At 36.2% G+C, this 21,065-nt stretch overlaps 1 protein-coding gene across 5 annotated transcripts; it reads right to left on the bottom strand.

The window, feature by feature from the left end:
• Positions 1-2,857: 2,857 nt before the first annotated feature.
• Positions 2,858-18,566, bottom strand: LOC131770972 (ectin). Of its 5 annotated transcripts, none has more exons than XM_059086720.2 (12): positions 18,435-18,566; positions 17,653-17,742; positions 10,902-11,018; positions 10,533-10,649; positions 9,813-9,827; positions 8,856-8,984; positions 8,155-8,181; positions 7,598-7,612; positions 5,968-6,199; positions 5,478-5,545; positions 4,766-4,915; positions 2,858-2,993 (listed from the first exon to the last, which is right to left on the bottom strand). In XM_059086720.2, exons 3-11 carry the CDS (start codon positions 11,002-11,004, stop codon positions 4,860-4,862), a joined length of 762 nt encoding a protein of 253 aa, XP_058942703.2. In that variant the 5' UTR covers positions 11,005-11,018; positions 17,653-17,742; positions 18,435-18,566; the 3' UTR covers positions 2,858-2,993; positions 4,766-4,859. The 5 variants fall into 5 exon arrangements, with proteins under 5 accessions (XP_058942703.2, XP_058942704.2, XP_066018753.1 ...); XM_059086721.2 differs by having other exon boundaries at positions 17,653-17,728; positions 18,435-18,500; XM_066162656.1 differs by lacking the exon at positions 17,653-17,742 and having other exon boundaries at positions 18,435-18,548.
• Between the last annotated feature and the right edge of the window lie 2,499 nt (positions 18,567-21,065).

Here is a 21,065-nt window from a genome sequence, read left to right as displayed (position 1 = left end):
CGGACGACCAGAGACTGGAGCCATTCCTGTATTTCACCGCTGACAGGAATAGCTCCGACTCAAACGTTTAACAATTTTTTTTTCAATAATGTTTTCATGTTTTTTTAAACAATTTTTTTTCAAAAAAATTTTTAAAAAATTTAAAACTAAACTACTGAGCAATTGTTAAACTTCTTTATTCTCTGACGCGTTTCGCCTGATTGTCGTAAACTTCTTCAGGGAGTTTCACAAGTTACGACTAAACGCCTTCATTTATAAGCTATTGTGAGCGGCTATTGCGGGGGCCAATGACCATATGAGCCTTGGCAGGAATAGGTAAAGTTGTGAAAATTTTGAAAATTTCTTTTGAAAATTTTTTAGGCAAGTTGAGAAATATTTTTGGGAGACACGGTTTTAGCCAAAAATTTTCAAATTTGAAAAATTGAAGCGGTTTTTTACAGATGATTCCTGGAAAGCAGTTGGCAAATTAAGTTTGGATGGCTCGTGTACTTTACAGAAAATGTGGTTTATGTTCTACTCATTCTTTCTTAAATTTAAGTGGTATAAATACCTTATCTAAAACAGTAGTGTGATACAATAGTAAACGAAATTTACTCGTTCCAATACAGCGTCATGTGATGAACAGCCTTCAATAATTTTAGAACAAGTTTTATAAAATCATTGTACTCTTTCTTGTTCCATCACTGAAAACAGTCAAGGTACTTCGACACGATTCAGTGCGAGAGCTACTGCCACTGGTTTAACTGGTAAGACGTTTTTTTGGTTTGTTTTGTTTTTTTCCCTTTTTAGGTCTAGTGGAGTTGTTAGAAATTACCAAGCAAAATCAATCCGCGACTTTCTTCCTTTATATGTTGTGCAAAAAATAGATGAAGAGCCCGATGATTGGATTTGTCCTTCATGTGAACAATAACCTAAAAAATCAGTTTTCTACGAAAAAAACTCCCTCGATTGCGGCCAAGCCATATTTCTCTACCAGAGCATACTATACATTAAAAACATCGGTCGCAGCGTCACGTAAACATTTTCCAAACTTGACATGCAGTTGCTGCATTATTTTAAAACTTAGAACCTACATGGCCCTGTAGTGATAAAAGAGGGCTTCATTTGAAAGCACTGTAGACTTCAACCTAAGAAGAACTTAATAAATCGCTCTTTCAGTTTTCATCTCAGTGTATAGATTATCTAGCCAGAACGAAAAAAAATTAATATGCGCATGAGTTGGGAGTTGGAGCCATTCTTGTCTGAGGTTAAATACACGAATGGCTCCACTCTCTGGTCGTCCGCCTAAACTGAGTAAATGAGTTTTGTCAGCGGAGCTTGTCAGCGAGCGACTTTTTCATCGCCGGAATATCGCTGAACGACCTCGCTAAACAAGATAGACTTTGCCTTCTCTTCGTTATGTAAGTAGTCATTTCTTGTTTGACTCATCGGTGTTTTCACATTGATATTTCATTGTTCCACTTCGAGACACGCGTTTAACAATACCCATGAGAGAGGAGTTAAGATGTAACTTATTAACTTTTACTATTTTTATCATCCAATCACAGGTCGGAGCCATTCCTGTATTTAGTCGCTAATGATCATTTCGCAATGGCCATTATTGACTTCTCACCTCGATCCCCACTCTCATTTCCCACCTGCCGGTCCAGATCACTTTCTCCTCCACTGTCTATCACATCAGCGGAGTCTTCATTATCAAATATCTTTTCCAAAGCCATTTCAGCGGAGATAAATCACGCCTAGACGATGAGGCCATCTTCGACGGTAAAATTTTACCACTGAAATAAGTGTTGTGTAGTACACACAACTGTCGCCCTCCAAACTCGCTACATGATTTGTTTAACATCTCAACGTCATACACACCAAATTTGGAAAGAATCGGAAGTAACGCAATATTCTACGAGACTAGCGGAAATGATGGGTGGAATTCCACCCGTAAGCGCGGGGGTTGCCGGGATAGGTAACCTCTTGTTTTTATCTATACATCAAGAAACAGCTTTTGAATACTCAAAAGATACTTTACAATGACAATTTCAGCTTCAATTCTTAGATTCTACTTAATCAGAGTAATAATTGAAATAAAGTGTCACGCATTCTGTTCAGCACAGAAAAACAAGGAGCGGCTTCTTACACATGTCGGGAAAAAGCTTTGTGACAATTAGCTGCTTCTGCTTCTCCACGTTAACCACCCTTTCAAAATAGTTCGTTTGGAAAACCAGCGGTTTCTAGTCGTAATAAAGGAAGTAAGTTTCTAAAGAAACCGTGGTGCTGCGTCGGTGGAAGGGTATGACAGGGTAATTTATGTTTATCTAGTTTAGAGTTGTCGCCCTTCGTCAGAGCGATTGAATCGCTCTGGCGAGCTCGAAACTTCAGCTCTTAAACTTTTTACGGTGGCCAGTTTTCGTTATCAACTCAGTTTGGTTACCTCGGAGAGGAGAATGCCCGACTTTATTGCGACAAGCAGGAGGTCTTCACTTTTATTGGATATCAGGCACTCAAGAGAGTGGTGATTATTACCGCCGAGGGGGGTGGGCGGGGGGGGGGTAAATTTACCAGATCCCCACATAAGGTTTTACAATATTCCTCACTGGCTTTTAAATTGCAGTTCATTTTTCCCTTTGCAAACCTTGTGATCCCCCCGCCCCCCCCCCCCTCCCTAAAAAAATCCTCCTTCCCTAGGCGATAGGCGAGCTGACTGGTCCCTAAAATAGTACACTTGCTATTCTCAAAAACCTGAGATGTCAGCCTGGACAACAAGCGTTTTATTACAGTACTGTGACTGTTCCCTTATTAAATGGTAACTGCAGTATAGGAAGAACGAAAATACCGGCCATGTGAAGCATACTTGTAGGAGTCCTTATGTGTTATCAGTTGATTCTTTATTGGTACCGCTTAAGGTCTAAGACTAAAGTTACAATGTTATGTATCCGACACAGACAAACCAGGTGCACCTCTTGAGATCCATTCGACCTCCTCAACTATAGAGCTATGTTCTGAAAAAATAAAACAGGAAATCAATTCTAATAGTTGTATTATGTAAACAAAAGATTCGTTCCTGATCTCCTTTTACCTTCCATAATACAACCGATAGGTAACGATCAGAAACTTCCCTTTCCCCTGTTTCTACACAAGTTATGAGAAATCACATGTTTCCGTATTTCTGAAACGTGGCGGAAACATGCAACTCCATGTTTCCGTTATGTTTACGTAAAAGTGGTCCGGTTCCGTTGTATACGCAGCAACGGAAACGCGAGAAAACGTCACGAAACCGGTAACGGAAACACAGGTTATCCGTCGTGTTTCCGGAACGGTTTAACATGTTTCTGCCACGTTTCCGTTTACGGATTCTTGCAATTTCGTCCTGTGATAGTACTACGATAATTCATTTTTAATAACCTTAATTGTCTTCCTTTCACAAAGCATTCGTTAATAAACGGAAACACTTCTAGTTACACATTCGGATATTCAAAAACAGAGACTCAATATTCCAGCTTACCCTCGATTTGTACAAAGTACTCAGGAAAACCTGGGGGTAACAGACGTTTACGGTTAGGAAAATTGGGAATGGAATACTATAGAGTCCAGCTTTAGGGAGAAGGCATCAGTTGCTAGTTTTAAGCGCAATTTGTACGTGAAATTTTTAAATGAATAGAGAGCTTCTCCTCGACTTCAAATGTGATTTTTGCTTAATTGTCCTAACTGTAAAAACGATTTTAAGCTGGAATATCTTATCTCTCGATTGTGGATATCCGAATATGTGATTAGAATTCTGTTTATGTAACAAGGGGTCATTTTGATACAGGAAACGTTTTTGTACTTTTTCATTTTTGATAAGATATTTATTTTTAAGTTTTTAACCTTGCGCTGTATATAGCTTTTGAAATTTTATAATACCGATTTCTTAGGTCTTTTTAATAAATTGCAATGACGGCAACGAGTTTATCAGTGTTTTACTACTGTTCAATGTAACCCTCTTAAAATAATGTCTTTACTCACTTTCTTAATTACTTACTTACTTACCGACTACTGCCATTTCTCAATTATTTAGTTAATGAAAATGTATCATTAAACCCTTCAAACCTGACTTCGATTAAAGAAAAATGTGTTCGTGTTTACAGAAGTTTTCTATCTGGTGAGCCATTTTGGCTCCAGCGCATTCGGATATAATGTTCATCCCCTATGTGACTATGTCAGTGTGTGTTACCTCTTACAGTAAGTCTGCCTATGGGACTCAGTGACGCACACTGATAAAGATGCTAGTCCCGATTTTTGTGGCATGAAATGACACAGAGTATTTTAATCCTTTTGTTAGTGACATTAGTTCATAACTAGGTTACCCTAAAATGTTTCATCAGATTTCCCTGACAGTTTTCCGATACTGCGAGATACAGTGGACAAATGGTCAGTGCACTGGACTATGGGTGGAGAGGTCTGGGTTCGAGACCTGGCTGCGTCAATGTGATGTGTTAATGAGTAAGACCCTTTCCACTCACCATGCCTCTCTCCCTCCCGGAGTATGAATGGGGACCGGAAAATTGTCAGGGAAGCCTGATGAAATGTTGGTGGGTAACCTTGCGATGGACCAGTACTTCCTCCAGGGGGGGAGAAGAAATACTCCCAGTCGTTCCATGCTACATGGAAACCGGGATAAGCTCCGCCTGGGTGGACTGCTTGGTTAGAGACTTACAGACTTACCATATCCGTTTAAATTTACGAGTGTAATGAGGCGCTACAATTGGTACTTACACATAAATGAAGACTTAACCTATGAGGCCAAAGGCAGCACGTTCTCCGCGAAGCGTCCTTTCATATTTCCTTGTGGTAAGTAGCGCGCCACGACGTAAGTCTTGGTGTATCCGTCATCCACTACTTTCACAAGAGCCGCTCCCACACGAGTGGTGCTTTTCCAAACCACCTGCAAAATTAATTTCAGTGACGCAAAGTTGGTTAATTTCAGACAAAATTTTGTAATTTCCTAATTAAAAAAAAAAAGGAAAAAGAGTAAAGGTGTAATTAATTTAATAATAAGCCTCACTGATTTTTATGCATTTAATATTTTAGGAAATGTCAAAGTGTGTAGAGTTTTAAAAGGGAAAACTTTGATTTTGGTTAACCGGTTTTTTTTTTCATATTTAGGCACCAATTTCCCTAGAGTTATCTTTAGACATTTAAATTGTGACATTGTCAACTTGAAGGCCGCAAGTTTTTCATTTTTTAACTGGTTGTCGTCGTCCTTTGTAAATAAATTTAATACACACATACATTTGAAGTACATAGATAAAAAGACCACTTTCTTCTTACCAAAAATAGAGAAACTGGAAAATAACATCATTGGATATAACTAATGGCATTATCTGTGATCGTTGTAGAAAAGCAACGTAAACAACCATTTGGACTCACTCAAAACCAACTTCGTGTTTGAATCAGCATGCTATTTGACAACTGAGTACCCACAGCTGAGAACAAACACAACTTACCGCGGTGAAATGGCAGACTAAGACTGAAAACAGGGTTTTGGTAATCATAGTCCTTGATTTCATCGTACCTGTGATTGCAAGATCAACACAGAAGCCTAATTTTCATAGGCAGCTTAAGCGAAAAACGGAGTCCAGAAAGACATAGAGCGAGAAGAAAGAGCACAAGATTTGATGAGGGATTCTACGTTATGGCTAATATTCATTTCTTTGAATGTAAATCGATAAGATAATTTGATTGTAGATAAAAACAACATCCATAATCCGATAATTTCATCTGATGTCATCACCTTTAAAATTTACTAAGAAGAAGCAACATTTTTATCAGTAATATCCGGACTAAAAATAATCTGTTGCAGTTAACCATTCGTCAAAGATATATTCACTACGAAGTCAATATTAACTGACGATAATATTTCGCTATATTGGCGCGAGGGAGGACTGTAAATAGAGTTCCAATCCAGTGGGGTTCATTAAACGGAAAGTTACTTACCAAGCCTGCACTGCATCATCACATGTCGCCACATATGAGCCCGAAGTCCCAAAATAATAAAGGTTTTCTCCTTCTCCAGTGTTTTCTGCGTGCTCCAGCGTTCCCTTGGAAGCCAGGTGATCAGCCCAGGTTTTAGCATGTTGAGCCAGTGTATCATCCCAGACCAGCATTGGAGTTCCAGGGTGAAGTGCTCGTTTTTCATTATGGGCTTTCAGGCAGGCATCAGGGTCCACTACATGAGCAAACAAAAACAAAAATGATTCGAAAACCATATTGAAAATGATCAAAGACGTCAAAGTCTCTGAAAATGTGCGTGGGAATTATCAACACTAATCAGTAGTGGTTATGCAGAGTTATGCGGACACAAGAGATTAAAAAACTTTTTATAATATCGTGGCGGAACAAATTACGAGACTATGTGCTATGGTTACTTTGATACAAGACATTGTTAAATTTACTAGCAAAAGCAATGCTGAAAGCACATTTTCTGTCAGGTTTTCACCTTAAAACTTGAAGTAAATGTCATTGTCTATCGTACACTGGAAAGTGAGGTGAAAATCAAAGTTTTATTTTAACCTATCGTTTTTTGTCTCATAATGTTACCATCTTCAATATAGTGTCTGCATCGTGAGATAAGTAACAATCACAACTTTTAAGGCATCAATCAATTTTCTTTTCTATTTCTCTCTCCAATCCTCTTTTGGCTCATTCTCGAGCAAAAGTGTTTAATGAACACGATTAGGACTGATGTTTGCTAATTTTCTCTGCTGGGATAGTGCGCAGCTCTGTGTTAGTACGTCTGTAAATGAACAGTGTTTTTCTCCGTGTCCGTTTGTCTACCTCTACACCTATCTCTGTGCGTTTATTTACGATCATGAAAAAAAAGCACCATACAAGTACGAAGAGTGACACATAAGAGTGCGTTCGCATTATCAGTCCAAGACAGGGAGAAAATGGCTCTTCATGCAATTCAAAAAATCAGTAATTTCCGTATGTATTCGAACGTTACTCTCATTCAGTCATATGTTACCTGTATGTCACTCATAGGACTCATGTGGTATTTTAGTCACGATCTTTATTTTTGCTTTCTATCAAATGTTTGTCCGTGTGCTTGTCAGGCTGTCTGCCTGTCAGACTGCCAGTCTATCTGGTTGTCTGTCTGTCTATCGGTCTGTCAGTCTGTCTGTCAGTTTTTTTGTCAGTCTGTCAGTCTATTTGTCAGTCACTTTGTCTGCCTGTCTGTCTGTCTGCCTGTCAGTCTATCAGGCTGTCAGTCTGTCTGTCTGTCTGTCTGCCCGTCTCTCTGTTGGTCTATCTGTCAGTCTGTTCGTCAGTCTAACCGTCAGTCTGTCTGTTTGTCGATCTGTCTATCTGTCTGTATGTCTTTTTGTCAGTCTATCCATCATTCTGTCAGTCTATCTGTCATTCTGTCTGTCTGTCTCTCCGTCAGCCTATCTGTCGATTAGTTTGTCTGTCAGCTGCCTATCAGTCTTCCTGTCAGTCTGCCTGTCAGTCTTCCTGTCATTCAATCTTTTCTGTCAGTCTGTCTGTCTGTCGGTCTATCTTTCTATTTGCCAGTCGGTTTGTCTTTTTCTCTACATACCACAGTGACTGGCTGGATAAAACTTACCTTGTGGGGCTGGCGCTGAAACACAAATTAAGAAAAAATGTTAAACGACAAAGCTTAGCGTAGGAACAATAAAATATGTGTATGGATTCACTTATCAGTTTTGATAGGCCTTATTTATTGTAGCTCGTTACCATTTTCCTACATTGGTGGTTTAATCTTCTGAATCTTCTCTCCTTTTAATTCAATTTAATAATAGATTTTAAAAACTTCCCCTATATCAAATAAGACAATTGAGTAATAAGTCTAATATTTCATAAGCCTCTTGCCAAGTGTTATCGTGTTTAGTTATTTTTGCCAGCATCAGTTATTGAATGTTGGATATTATGAAAGGGATGGGAATTCTGGTCTGAAATTCTAAATAAAGCCTGTTGCATCACAAACCAAGCAAAGGCAGCGCAGATCACGAAAAAAGGAGGGGCAGGAAATTTCAGCAGCCTTTTAATGCAATGGGAAAGTGTTGCTTGACGATTCAAACAACGGTTGTGAGGAAAAGTGCGTTACGCTTTCTTTTACATATATACGGTCTAGGACTTTAACCAGTTGTAATCTTTTCTTACTAGCTCTTGGAGGTGACGTTGGAGGCGCTGAAACAAGAAAAAATGTTGATTAATTTAAGATCTCTATCATATTTCAACATCAAAAAATTATTGGATGAGGTTGAACATGATATCATGAATTATCATTGCCAAGGTCTGACTTATCTACCGAAGCCCAAGGCTGAGGCAGATAACAGAGACACGAGGTTTAATGATTCATAATTCCATGCAAAAACCTGACTTCAATAATTGGTTTATAACACACTTTTTTCAGACACTCCTCTTTGAGTTTGCAAAAGTTTGAGAAAATTACACGAATCTCGGAAGTCATTTATGTAAACAAGTCGTTTCAATGTTTTGCAAAAGTTTCTCTTAGAAACCGTGGTTTCAATAGTAATGTTTTCCTTGACGTGAAAAATTAAATTGCGAAGTAATCGGCCTCTTGGAAACGTAATAAAGAAAAAGGAAGGTAATCTGCGATAACATTGGTTTACCTATCCTTCGATGTGTAATTGGTTCGCGAAGTTGTCAGGAAATTCACGGTTGTCTCTCCAGCAATTGAAAACAGAACCAATAGCAAATTGGTTGTCCGCTTTTTACGTCTTCATGGTTGTCCCTGACATGACCATGTTCACTCTTAGATAAAGTTGATTTCGTTTATACGTTTTAGGAACCAATCTCGGGAAAATTTCTATATGAAGCAAATGAGGAATGTCACTTACCTATACAATATCCACACGTAACATAGCAGTTTTCTTTCATAAACTGGTGATATTGGCCTTTCTTACATAACCCTTGATTTTTCCAACTTTTACATCCGTTTTTCTTATCGTTCTCATTTGCTTTGCACGCTGTGGAGAATATGCATTATGAAAAAAAGTAAAAACGACACGGTAACTCTCTTATTATTTAACATTATGTATGTTCCATATTCTAATGAATGATATTTATACACGCTATAAACACGGAAATTCAAATGATCCTAAGAATTTCAAAACCGGCTGAAACGAAAACGGAAATGAAACAAAATTTTAAAAAAGATCACTTATAAAGAAAATCATCCAAACAACAAGAGATCTATAGAACCTGGTTCAAAATTAAGTTGTGAAATTGTCGAGTGAATGCTTCTCATATTATCAGAGGAAAAGGAAATATTAATATTATTCTATTACGCCATTTTACCATATTAAGGAAACAAAAGGCTCAATGTAAGTGACGGTACTATTATATAAAACGAGGCAAAAACACTGATGGAAAGCAGATCGACAAGATGGCCTCTCTGCACAATTCAAACGTAATTTTTTCTACCGTTTTTAAAGCTTGATGTTTTGACAAACGAAGTTTCAACTGCCTCACATTTTTTGTATGGTTTTAGAGTGGTTCTCTTTGTGCTGTTTCACCTTTTGCGCCCGCTATGTATGCGATCGATGCTATGCCCATATGATGCTGAAGCATTATTGCAGCAAAACTAGAAGCTTAAATAATAAATATGAGAGAATATATATTGTAAACACGAACTCCAAATAAATGGAAGGCTGGGTAGTTTTCCAGCATTCTTTGTGAAGAAGGGAGCGTGTCGCTTGAGAAGTCCAAACAGCTAAGCTATGAAGGACCTTGAGTTATATTTTGTTTACAACAAATGCGGTTTGAATATTTAACAAGATTCTATTTGATCTTACGTTGTGGAGGTGGCGCTGAAAAAAGAAAAAAAGTCGATTAGTTCAAGGTCTCTGTCTTATTTCGACACCTATCTTTATAAGTCTGTGATCTGTCTTAGTCAATAACTACGTTACTGTTGAATGGAGAGATATCACTGTGGAGGAGGGGGGGGTTCCTTCCAGAAATAGGCTAATGGGGAGGTCGCATTTTCATCACTAATTTGACCCCTAATAGGGTTCAATTTTCAATGGAGTTCAAGGCTAGAATGGAGTTGCACATTTTCTAGATTTTGGGAGTAACAAAACTACGTTAGGTGGGGATTTACAAATGAGAAAATTTGTGGTAAAAAAGTGATTAAGATGGGGTATATAACCGACCACGGATGAGACTATAATAAGGTAAGGATTCTGAGAGGCTAGCAGTAACAGCTCAGCAAAAATTAACCTAAATCCTTGTTTGAATATGAAACTTATATATTGGAATCACCCTTTTTTTCAACTTCATCTAGTCCTTTACACCCTAAGATCAGTGTACATATATTCTCCACACTGTTCTTAAGACATTTCCAATGCTACCGTCAAGGAGCGTTCATTTAACGATCATAATGAGCTTTTTGAGCTGGTGATCTTTTCCTTCATTCCCCTAACCTTAATGTTTGATACTGAAGTGATATTGTGTGGGGAAATTTGACGCTATTCAATCTTAGGGATTAAATGAAGATTTAATTAGGTTTCACTTACGATCACAAAAGCCACAGCTCTCTTGGCACCTCGCCTTCACGTTCTCATAATCACAGTACCCACTCTGTTTCCAGTAGAGACATCCTGGATTTTTGTCCAGCTGATCTTCGGTGCAAACTGAAAATTCAAATACAGTGTAATCCTTTTATCACAAAACCTGATGAAGACCAATTAAAATGGTTCAAAATATCCCACATTTCGGAAATACAGGAAGAGATTACAATGGTACTATCTTCAAAACAACCAGAAATTTCACAGGTTATGACTTGAAAATCGTAATGGCCATGAAAATTACTCAGTAAGAGACTCACTTAAAAAATTGTATGGAGAGAGTTATTCTTGCATATGTTTAGTGTACTTTCCACTTACCTGCTCTTTTTACAACTTGTTTTCCGTTCATCCTTGGCCCCGGGGCGCCATAGCAACCCACTTGGAATGTGATCAGAAACAGGCCAAGAAGTAAGTTGTACATCGCTCAGGGATTAACTGTAGATAAGAAAAAACAAAAGACACTCAGCTCTTATCTAGTATAACAAGTTTGACTCGGTTTGATTTCTTAAGGGCTAAATGACTCTACTGGAACTTGTGTCCTGTGTTGTGTAGGACAAAACTAAAGAAAAAAAGAGGTTGAACTGTTTAATATTCTAAAAGAATTTCGACAAAATTTGAAATTAATCCTGTTTCAATTTTTATAGTTCTCAAACTTTTCTGGTCCTACGTGAGCATGCCTCGACACAGTCGACCTTCGGCCTTGAAATAGTTATGCCACACACAGGAGATGGTGTATTTGAATCAGTGAGCGTTAGGGTGCAACTATTGCAAGACTTATTACTACTTTAAGACGCTAAGGTTATCAAACTTGAAAATTGACCCGCGATATGAGAGGAATCTCTCGATCGTTTGTGTTGTGATCATTTAGGTTCGAGGAATGAGGAAAAGACCGTGGTGATAAAGTTTTTTTTTTTGACATTTTATACAATACTCATATTTCACCTGCTAAGAGAAATTCACATTTCCTTCAGTTCTATCAGATAACTCATCATATCTTTTCACAGTTAAACTCTCTTCATCTTCAAGGTTCTAAAGTATTTCAATAAAATATAAAATACCAGCTTCTCTTGGATCTAAAATTGTAGCTGCTTTTAACGGTATTATATAAGAATTGCTTCTATAAAGCTTACCGCACCAGTTTTCTTGTTAAGGGAAGGATGTGGATTCAGCTTCATCGCGAGCTCAACGAAATTGTCCGCCTTATATAAGTTTTTATTCAATAAATCTTTCATTAATCAGATCTAAATTTCGTTCATATATCCATACGTATACTGGCTTCAAACTGTTATCGTTTTTAATGAGAATAGTATTATTTTAAAACAATCAAGTGAAACTGACGCAGGTTTTACATGAGTGAGTATTATGATGAAATTGTAATATTTCCTTCTCGTCTCTAACGATCGGTCGACGAAAACTGCTCTTAAAGGAGAGCCGTTATCACGGAAAAAGCAAAATTATGATGATATTTAGGGTTAAATGACCAACTTAAAGTCGATGAGAATGTTTTTTTTGGAAATGAAACCGACAGTTTTCTATCGTCTTAAAGGTGTGAATCTTGCCTTCTTGACCAGCCGTTACCTCTGAGCTCTCACTGACAAACAATTACAATAAGACATAATATAAACAGTATACTAGTCGTGACAGTTATATCTTATTAAGTTTAATTTAGTTCTCCAGATTGGATTGTTTCTAAAAGTTTACTTTTCATACTGAGAGTTAAAAAAAAAGAAATGAATTCGAGACAAGCTCTCCTACAGTTCCCTAATGAAACTTAATTTTTTTTTTTTTATATATCTGGAAAGTACTTCTTCGTTAAATCGTTCACAATTGAAAGCTGTCCCAGGTAGATCAATGAAAACTCTCAACTCTAGTGAGGTATAACCACTTACACATTCGGTTTTATTTAAAGAACAACATGTTGTTAAATTTCTAAACTATTTTAATAATTCAAGATATCTGGCCAACTTTATTTGATTGCCTCACTCTGATAAAAATTAAGATCCACATATCAGTTGTTTTATATTGTAGTTGTAGTAAACAAGATTTGAAAATGACATCATTATTATCAGCATAATGCGGTACATTGTTAGACAAATTACCTAACAGTCATTTTCGTCATATCACAGGCCTGAGAAAATCCGTTGTTAAATCCTGAAATTTAAATTTGTTTCTTGTAAATTTAGTTAAATGCCAATCAGTATGAAAGAAACATTTATGCCTGTTTTCGTCCAAAATTAATTTTTTAAAAACATTTTTATCTCATCCTCCAAAGTTGTTTTATGCACCTCACTGCCAAGTGATGCATTTTCTAAAAGCTAACTTACAGCATTATTGTAAACATCACAGATTATTAAGAACCTATATCAATTTATTTTTATCCGAGACAAATGAGATTCTTAAAAAAATATATTATATTAATATTAATTTTGAATTATGTTGTCACTGTGTATATACTGCAATTTGCAAACAATTTAACACGGTGGCCTATTAAGAAAAACAAATGTCAGCGATCTAACTTTTATCAACTTTAAGGTGATTTTGCTGAAAATGTCTTTTGAAAATCTTACAGGTGAAAAAAGTTTGGAAAATTTTAAAGGTTATTTCTTTTGTTAAAGTTGTGATGCCAGAATGGATAAGAGAATTTATTTAACTCCTTGTTTGTGGTGTGGGCTGACGATTATTGAGGGTGGGAATTTTAGAGGAAGAACGCAGCCGCTTTTCTTGTATTTACATGTAAAACAATAGCACTCTAACTTAAGTTGCAATTTGTATTTTGTGCTAATGAAGACTTAACCTGTGTTACTATTGTTGTATTAAATGAGATTTATAACTGCCTGCAGCGCTTTAAGACAAATCAGTCTTCCTAAAAAAAGGTTATTCTTTTTTCCTATGTAGCCTCTAAGGTGGCTGTGTATTTTGACGATCCATTTAACAAGAAAATACATACAAAAAGCAACAATTTTCAAGAAGCCTTACGTTTTTTCCTCATACTCGATTCAGTACGTCATAAAACATTAGCGTAGTGAGAGGGTTTTTGCCATTCGATATGTTCATCAGTTAAAAATACTTTTTTCATACAGATTGGAAAAGTTTTCAAACCAACTTTTTGGAAAACATCTTCGGTCAACCGACTATTTTCACTCACATTTAACAACAGTAGGCTCCTGAGAGGCGCTATTTGATTTTCATAAACACAACAAGAGAAACTGTATCATCACAGCTGTGTTATCTACAACTAATTTTCAATTTATAACTGCCTGCAGCGCTTTAAGACAAATCAGTCTTCCTAAAAAAAGGTTATTCTTTTTTTCTATGTAGCCTCTAAGGTGGCTGTGTATTTTGACGAAAAGTTTTCGAACCAACTTTTTGGAAAATCACAGCTGTGTTCTCTACAAGTAATTTCCAATTTCGTCAAAATTATCACTATGCTGAAAGATGGACTTTTGATCAAAGTATATAAAAAATTTTCTTTTTCATTACCTTTTCTATTTACATTACTGGTTTAAAGTTAAGATCTTGGTATGTATTCACATTGTAGCTAACTGAGGCGCTTGCATGTGCAGCGTAAACGGCTGCTTCGTTTCTAAAGCGAAGGCACAGTCAATGTCGATTTTACAATCAAACTCAGAGACAAACACAACAAAACGCACTCAGAGAACATGTCCTCAGCGAAAGAAGGGGCTCCTGCGATGCATTTATTCAAGACCAGGCTAAAATAAGTGGCATCCTTGGGGCTATACTAGTTTATATTGGCCCTTTTGTTCAGAATGAAAAAATAAATAACCAATTTTTCAAAACAACCACACAAATTTGTAGTAAAAACGAGCAGCAAACAAAAGGAAAAACAACAGAAAGAAGTGAAAGCCTCTTTCCAGGCAAACTAATGAAAGAGCAATCGTTTTGTTTCGTGTTTAGGGAACTGCCTCTCTCTCTACTTGAAACTGTACATGAACTGTTCCGGAAATCATTTCAAAAATTTGGCAAATAGCTTTCTTATCTACAAAATTATTTTTTTGTTCACTTAAATAGTTTGTTTCATTTGCTAATCCGTCAGGCGTGTTCTCCACGAACACGCAACGATGAACCCGTATTTATCAAATTCGGCGCTTGTATTTTGCTTTTGCTTTACGAACTGTTCTCAAAATTGTTGACAGTCAGTCAAACAATTTTTTTCACTCATGAAACATGTTAACTATTTGCTTTAACGATCACCTTATCGTTAGAATGCACGCGATTTCTAAACGTGTAAACACGGAACAATGAGCATGCATATCCACTTTGGTACTTTTTGTTGCACTGTACATGTATGTTAACTGGGCTTAAGTTGTTATGAAACTCAAAAATCTCTTTTCCCTAGGAAACTAATATTCCAATCGAACGGTCTGTGTCAGTTCGTAACCTGAATGCGCTCTGCGGCAACACGAAACAATGTATGAACTAAATTTAAATTTATTCCGCTCCATCTGTAAAATGCACCTGTAATTATTGCGAAAAACAACACTCGACGTCTCTTACCTGCAAAACTTGTCTTTCAGTACGCTTCAATAAACCGTTTGCTTTAGCAAGAGATAAGCGCGCTCTTTGCGAGAACACGAAGTAATGTTCTTAATATATCCAAATCTGTGTTTGTTTAGCTAAGAAAACACATCTAACCGCACTCAATGTTGCTAACGGACTTGTTCAAATTAGCTTTTCTAAAAAGGTGTTACGTAATACCTAACAAATGACTTTGTCAGTTTCGTCAGTGATGGTTGGAAACAAAAGCAACCGACGTAAAGGATCTGTCGCATAGTGAAGATTACCCTAGGGATGTAAACAGGCATTTTCTTACAGTAAAAATGTTTTAAACTGTTTCTTTTCCAGTTTTGTACATCTTGGTTTTTCCAACTGATATCGTCTAAGGAAGAAAAAAACCTTGAATTTCAATGAACTCAGTTCAGTTGAGAGGGGGCGAAACGCGATACAGAGCATAAGTTGTATGTATGCAATAACTTTGCCTAAAGCAAGTATGTCACCTTTTCTATCATTACAATTTACCATACCAATTATTTGTACAGCGCGGAAATCATAAAATCGCTGAAATATGTAGGATTATTAATTTTTGGTCGGGGCTTCAAGATGTCTCTTTCCTTCTTGAATTCTAAGAAACAAATCATCATCTTAAATATCGCTCAGGAATTTAGAAAAATGTATATTCTTGATCAAGCTTGTTCAATTCGACTTTATCTACCATTTCCTTTACGTAAACGCTTCTTTTAAGATGCTAATTAAGCGATCTAACCGCACTTCAGATTATTGCACTGTTTGCCTACTTTGGATCGGAAAATCTAAACTACAAAGTAACTTTGCTTTTATTGTAAACTCTACGCATAATGCCGGCATTTGACTACAAAAAAAACCGCCAACGAAATATATATTGATGGGCGAAAATATATTCAAATAGTAAAAACCAAATGTCTTTAACAGTAGGCAATCATCACGATGATGATAATTACCTTAAGAGGCTGATTATGACCTAGTGTCGAAAACAGGGTAATTTGGTATCATCAAGTTAGTTTATGGTGTAAATTGGCCATGCCACCGTAAAAAATTTAATAGCTGACGCCTTCGCTCTGACGAAGGGCTAACGCTCGAAACATCAGTTTTTAAACTCTTTGCGGTGGCCAATTTACGTCATCAACTCAGTTGATAATCAGTAAATTAACCTGTTATGCTCTCCCACCGACGCAGCACCATAGTTTCTTTAGAAACTTACCCCCTTAATTCATAAATAGTTTTTACTTTTTAACAAATATTTGCATTGTATATAGCTCATTTTTTTTAAACTACACGAAATATTCTATACTAAGGGCGAAATATTCGCGATTTTCAAACTTACTGCCTCAGCAGAAGTTTTGTCATTAAAAGTCATTAGTCTCACAAGAGCAGCTTGTTTGAATTTCATTAGAATGAAGTGCTGTTTCTTCAAGAGAACTCCGGTCACTCAAGTTGCATTTAGATATTAAGACATTTTCGATCGAAATCTCCTGACAAGAACTACGTTCTTTCAAATATAGTCATCATATACCTTGGGTGAGTTCTCTTGCATCAGAAAGTTGTTTTATGTGTTTGTGACAGTTCGGCCTCTTTTAGCTGTTTAAGCTTTTTTTACAGTTTATTTTCATAATGAATGCAAATACACTTCTTTGTCAATCGATACTCCGCCACCAATAAATAAACTTTTGTCGTGATTTTGAACTCCCACTTTTTCGAGAAAGATCTGAGTTCTCAAGTTTCCAAATGGCCACGAAGTTTTTTACCTTCAGTAGTGTTCATCTACGAATCTTTACGTTCTGCGAAAATCATGGTTCTTCTGTTTCTTGAAATCATGCAACCCCAGTGCCAAATACATGTACAGGTCTGGTATAAACCGACTTTGGCAAAAGGCTTCAGTATTAACCTGGCTCAAGAGATTATAAACTCTTCATAATCTCTTGCCTTGGCCACAATATGGCTTTTACAACAATTCCATCGCTAATCTTTTCATATCTCTCCCTACGGTGTTTTTGTACTCCTCTTAACTCTTAAACTCCCATAAGTGATTATGACAGAAGTTATCCTTGCAATATTCATACCATATCAAGCAGAAAAGTGATGAGATGATGGGTTATTGGTTGATGCAACACCGAATTGTTTGAACTTAGATCATAAGAATAATGTGGCAGTCAGTGAGGAGACTTATTAATGAGATCTTTAGAGTGATATGGTTTAAGATACAAATAAAAGCCCGTGATAAGTTCTCTCTAGGTCTTCAAACAAACCAGCCCGTTCAAATTTTCAATATTAGCTGTCTGATAACCTCTTTGAAAACAGGTTGAACGGACAACGGTAAAAAAGGTTTACAGAGCCCTAATTCTTAGCTATATACTTGCGCTCTACTTGTAAATTCGGTTGATGAGCCCCAGGGAAAAGGAAAGGGTGTTCGAATTTGGAACCACCTTTTAAAGCTGTTGATAAAAAATCTTCGATGGCGCCACACAATTATATTGTAAATTTCAGTGATAATTAGAACGGAAGGCCAATGACTTACAGAATCCAATATTTCCTTCGGCACTGAAAAACAGCTCGACTATCGGACCGATCCACAATGTTTATGGTGCACCCAGCTGAGGAAAAAAAACTGGGAATATTTGCGGAATGTTTGTTAGACACCATAACAATATAGATTTTGCTTTCCTGTAGATACTACTGACCACATCAGTATGTTCTCCCTGTCGTGTTGTTCTAAATTAATAATAGACATAAAATTTGGCAACGGATGTAGCGCGCGTTAAAGAGTCAGGCTTGAAACGTTTGATTATCGACACAAAGCAATTCGAAGTTATTTGTTAAGAGTTTGTATCCATATTTTTCTCAAGTCGATTCAAGACTCTAATCCAAGTTCAGCAACCTTTTTTTTAGCGCACTGTATTTTTTTAAAAAAATAATCTTTAAAAGCGAGGTTTCGTAATGTTACTGAATGTTTGTAATCATCTTGAAGTAAAAATGTAGAAAATATTAAAAGGATATACCATTTAGTTTTGTTGCTTATAAAGAAAGCTTTCTCTGTTTTTCCCAAAAACAATGCAATAATTGTGTCAAATCATGAATAAGCTAAACAAGGGCAAATTAGTTTATTCTACCGTAACTTGCTTCTTGTCATTCACATCACCTATCTTTAAAAACATACTTCGCAGGAGAGCCGACAATTTCACTGACTTAACTGCGTTACGTTGAAATCTCTTCTACCGCATACTGCAAGCTAACACTTCCGTAAAACATGAGGCACAACTGAGAGACATAGATCAGAATAAAAGAAAATGTTACTGGTACCTTTGAAGTGAAATTATCCAGCAAGGTCCTCCAAAAGCAGGAAACTCGACCTCAGACGAAAATGGTTGCAAATGCTTTACAGAAAGATACCTTGATATATATCGTTTCGGTCAGCGATTTCCGACCCAATTAAATTAGGGGTAACTATTTTTTATTGTATTATTTTGGTACCATGAGAGAACAAACCGATGACAATATCTAGAACGGCGAAGATGATGCGATTAGAAATAACTTCATGAATCTTATCTCAAGAATGGTAATTTAAAGATTTAAATTTTTGGTACTGATATTATGCTTAAAATATACAAAAACAAGCTTTTTCTTGCGAGAGACCCGGAGTTGGTTAAATATTACAAACAATTAAGTTGTATCACAACAAACATCCATAATAAAACTTACTTTGATAATTTGAAGTATATTTCTTTTTTTCTACACTTTGTTAACTAGTTTAAAATTTGGAACCAAAATCTGAAGTATGGAGATCTGTTGATTCAAAAGTTAAAACAATCTCGCAGAGCATTTCCGTTTTCAGTATATTTCTCTTGGCGGCGCGAGGTAGTCTCGGAATATTGGATACTGATCAAAAGTTCAAGCTAAAGAGACAGGCGGGTCTAACATTGCAAAACGGAAACAAGAGTATTCTTAAACATGGCGGTTCCTGATTTTCTGATTAATCTCTTTTATGATAAAACTGATTAACTCTAAAATTGCTCGTTTCATTTTATTTTATTTTGTTTTTGTTTTGCGTTGGAGACACTCTTCAAACTGAAAATATCTGCAGATAGCTGATGAAAGATAAACTTTTAACATAGTAAAAGTAAAGAGTGATAGGCGGCGGTAAAAAATGAGATCGCGGCAACGACTTTACGGTTACATGTTCTGAAGCACTCTTAGGTATATTTGCTACTCTTATATATGTATGGTGTCACAAGAGAAACATTCCTTAAAACGAAAATATCTGCTGATGGTGTTTAAGAAGCATCAAGATTTTTTTTTTCTTTTTTGCAATAATCAAAATTAAAGAACTTTCTTCTCCCTCCACTTTGATTTTAGTACTGAGAAACAGATCGGCGATTATCGATAAACGGTAGGACTGTAATTAAAAGAGTAAATGACGCTGCAAGAGAACTGACATCGACTTACGAAAAACCCCAGCTGTCAGAAACTATGATTAAACCATAAGTATTGATCAATTAAAACGTGGACGGCTTTTATTAAAAGGAAATTTTAAAAAAAACTGCTATTGTCTGTGTGTATTTTTTTCAGCTTCGCAATTAAAAGCGATTTATATTTATCAGAGGATAAATGAAAAATAAACATTACAGATAACGAATGATTGACTCAGGAAAAAATTGAAATGTTGCAGTAATGATTTAAGTTCAAATTTCTTGAAGTACCACTTAAGTGTATTTGTTACCTTAACATATGGGATGCACGGAATGGACGCCGCCGATTTGCATACCGACTAAAGTAGCATTTATGGTTTGCTAACACTTTACTCTTGGTTGCAATTCGTTACCGATGATTCTAAGATTGCCGCTTGCATTGTATGTTTAGGTAGTCTGATTAAATTGATTCAGAAATGCGTAACTTTCTAAGACAAGATAAAATATCCGAAGGTCTGAGGTTCGATTCCTCATGGGGACTCAGAATTTTTTTTCTTTGTTCCACGGCCGTGACAAGACGAAAAAATATCTTCCGATCCATATAAATATTTACTCTTAATCAGTTAATATAACTTTTGTCGTCTGAACAAAGGTGCATCATTATGGCATTTTAAAACAAACAGCCATGGAAATAATTTTGAAATGCCAATGACCAATAATCTTAACAAACTGGTTGGAAACCGAATGACAACAACTAAGAGTTCAATGCCTCAAAATAGCTGTCAAATAAATACGATATTGATAGCCCTGACGTAAAAAAGTAATCATAAGTAATATTTCTCTAATAGCTTATAACTTGCCACGAAATTTATATGAGATAGTTCAAGTGAGGAGAAAAAGTGATATCAAGTACTTTTGATAACAAAAAAAACCGATTTTAATTAGTCCATGGTTAATGATTTTGAAATAAGTTCTCTAACCGTTCTGAAATCCTTTGGTTTGGTTTAAAACTTTTTAAAGACCATCATCAGCTCACTTAGAAAATCAAGCTTTTTAGGAAAAACTCAAATAGACCATCTTCTTCGACAATATTGTATTTACAGTGTTTATGAGTTTAGCTGAGACAGCTAAGTAAATTGTAATCATTGATAATTAAAATGTTAACATGCGTAAATTCAAGCGAGATAGGAAGATAGTATATCTTTTTTAAGAAAAAAAAAAGAAATTCTTTAGATTTTCCAAGAGTATTACAATTAAATCGAGTACTCTAGAAAGTAAAACGGGAATTAGCTCTAGAAACCTGTCCGACATTCATTTAACTTTTATGATCTGACCATTATTAATTTTCTTTTATAGCCGCTGTAAACATCTATCACTTTCTCTTTTCGGTACTTTCATCTAAAACTTAGATTTCTTGTTCGAAAAAACAAGTCATACGATGACTGAGTATACAAGTCTTCTGTTTGTGAGTTTAGCTTGGAAAGTAAAAACAAACTGTAATTAAAAATCATTTAAATGTTAGAGT

The sequence above is a fragment of the Pocillopora verrucosa genome, chromosome 2 (assembly GCF_036669915.1).
Source record: "Pocillopora verrucosa isolate sample1 chromosome 2, ASM3666991v2, whole genome shotgun sequence".
Taxonomy (NCBI): domain Eukaryota; kingdom Metazoa; phylum Cnidaria; class Anthozoa; order Scleractinia; family Pocilloporidae; genus Pocillopora; species Pocillopora verrucosa.
This window is presented reverse-complemented; position numbering and strand designations above follow the sequence as displayed.

Excerpts from the sequence above, each read along its gene's own strand:
- LOC131770972 (XM_059086720.2), bottom strand. The coding sequence starts at position 11,004 with ATGTACAACTTACTTCTTGGCCTGTTTCTGATCACATTCCAAGTGGGT. Across the intron at positions 10,650-10,901 it reads ACAAGTTGTAAAAAGAGCAG|TTTGCACCGAAGATCAGCTG; the intron begins GTAAGTGGAAAG and ends TTGAATTTTCAG. Across the intron at positions 5,546-5,967 it reads GATGATGCAGTGCAGGCTTG|GTACGATGAAATCAAGGACT; the intron begins GTAAGTAACTTT and ends TTGCAATCACAG.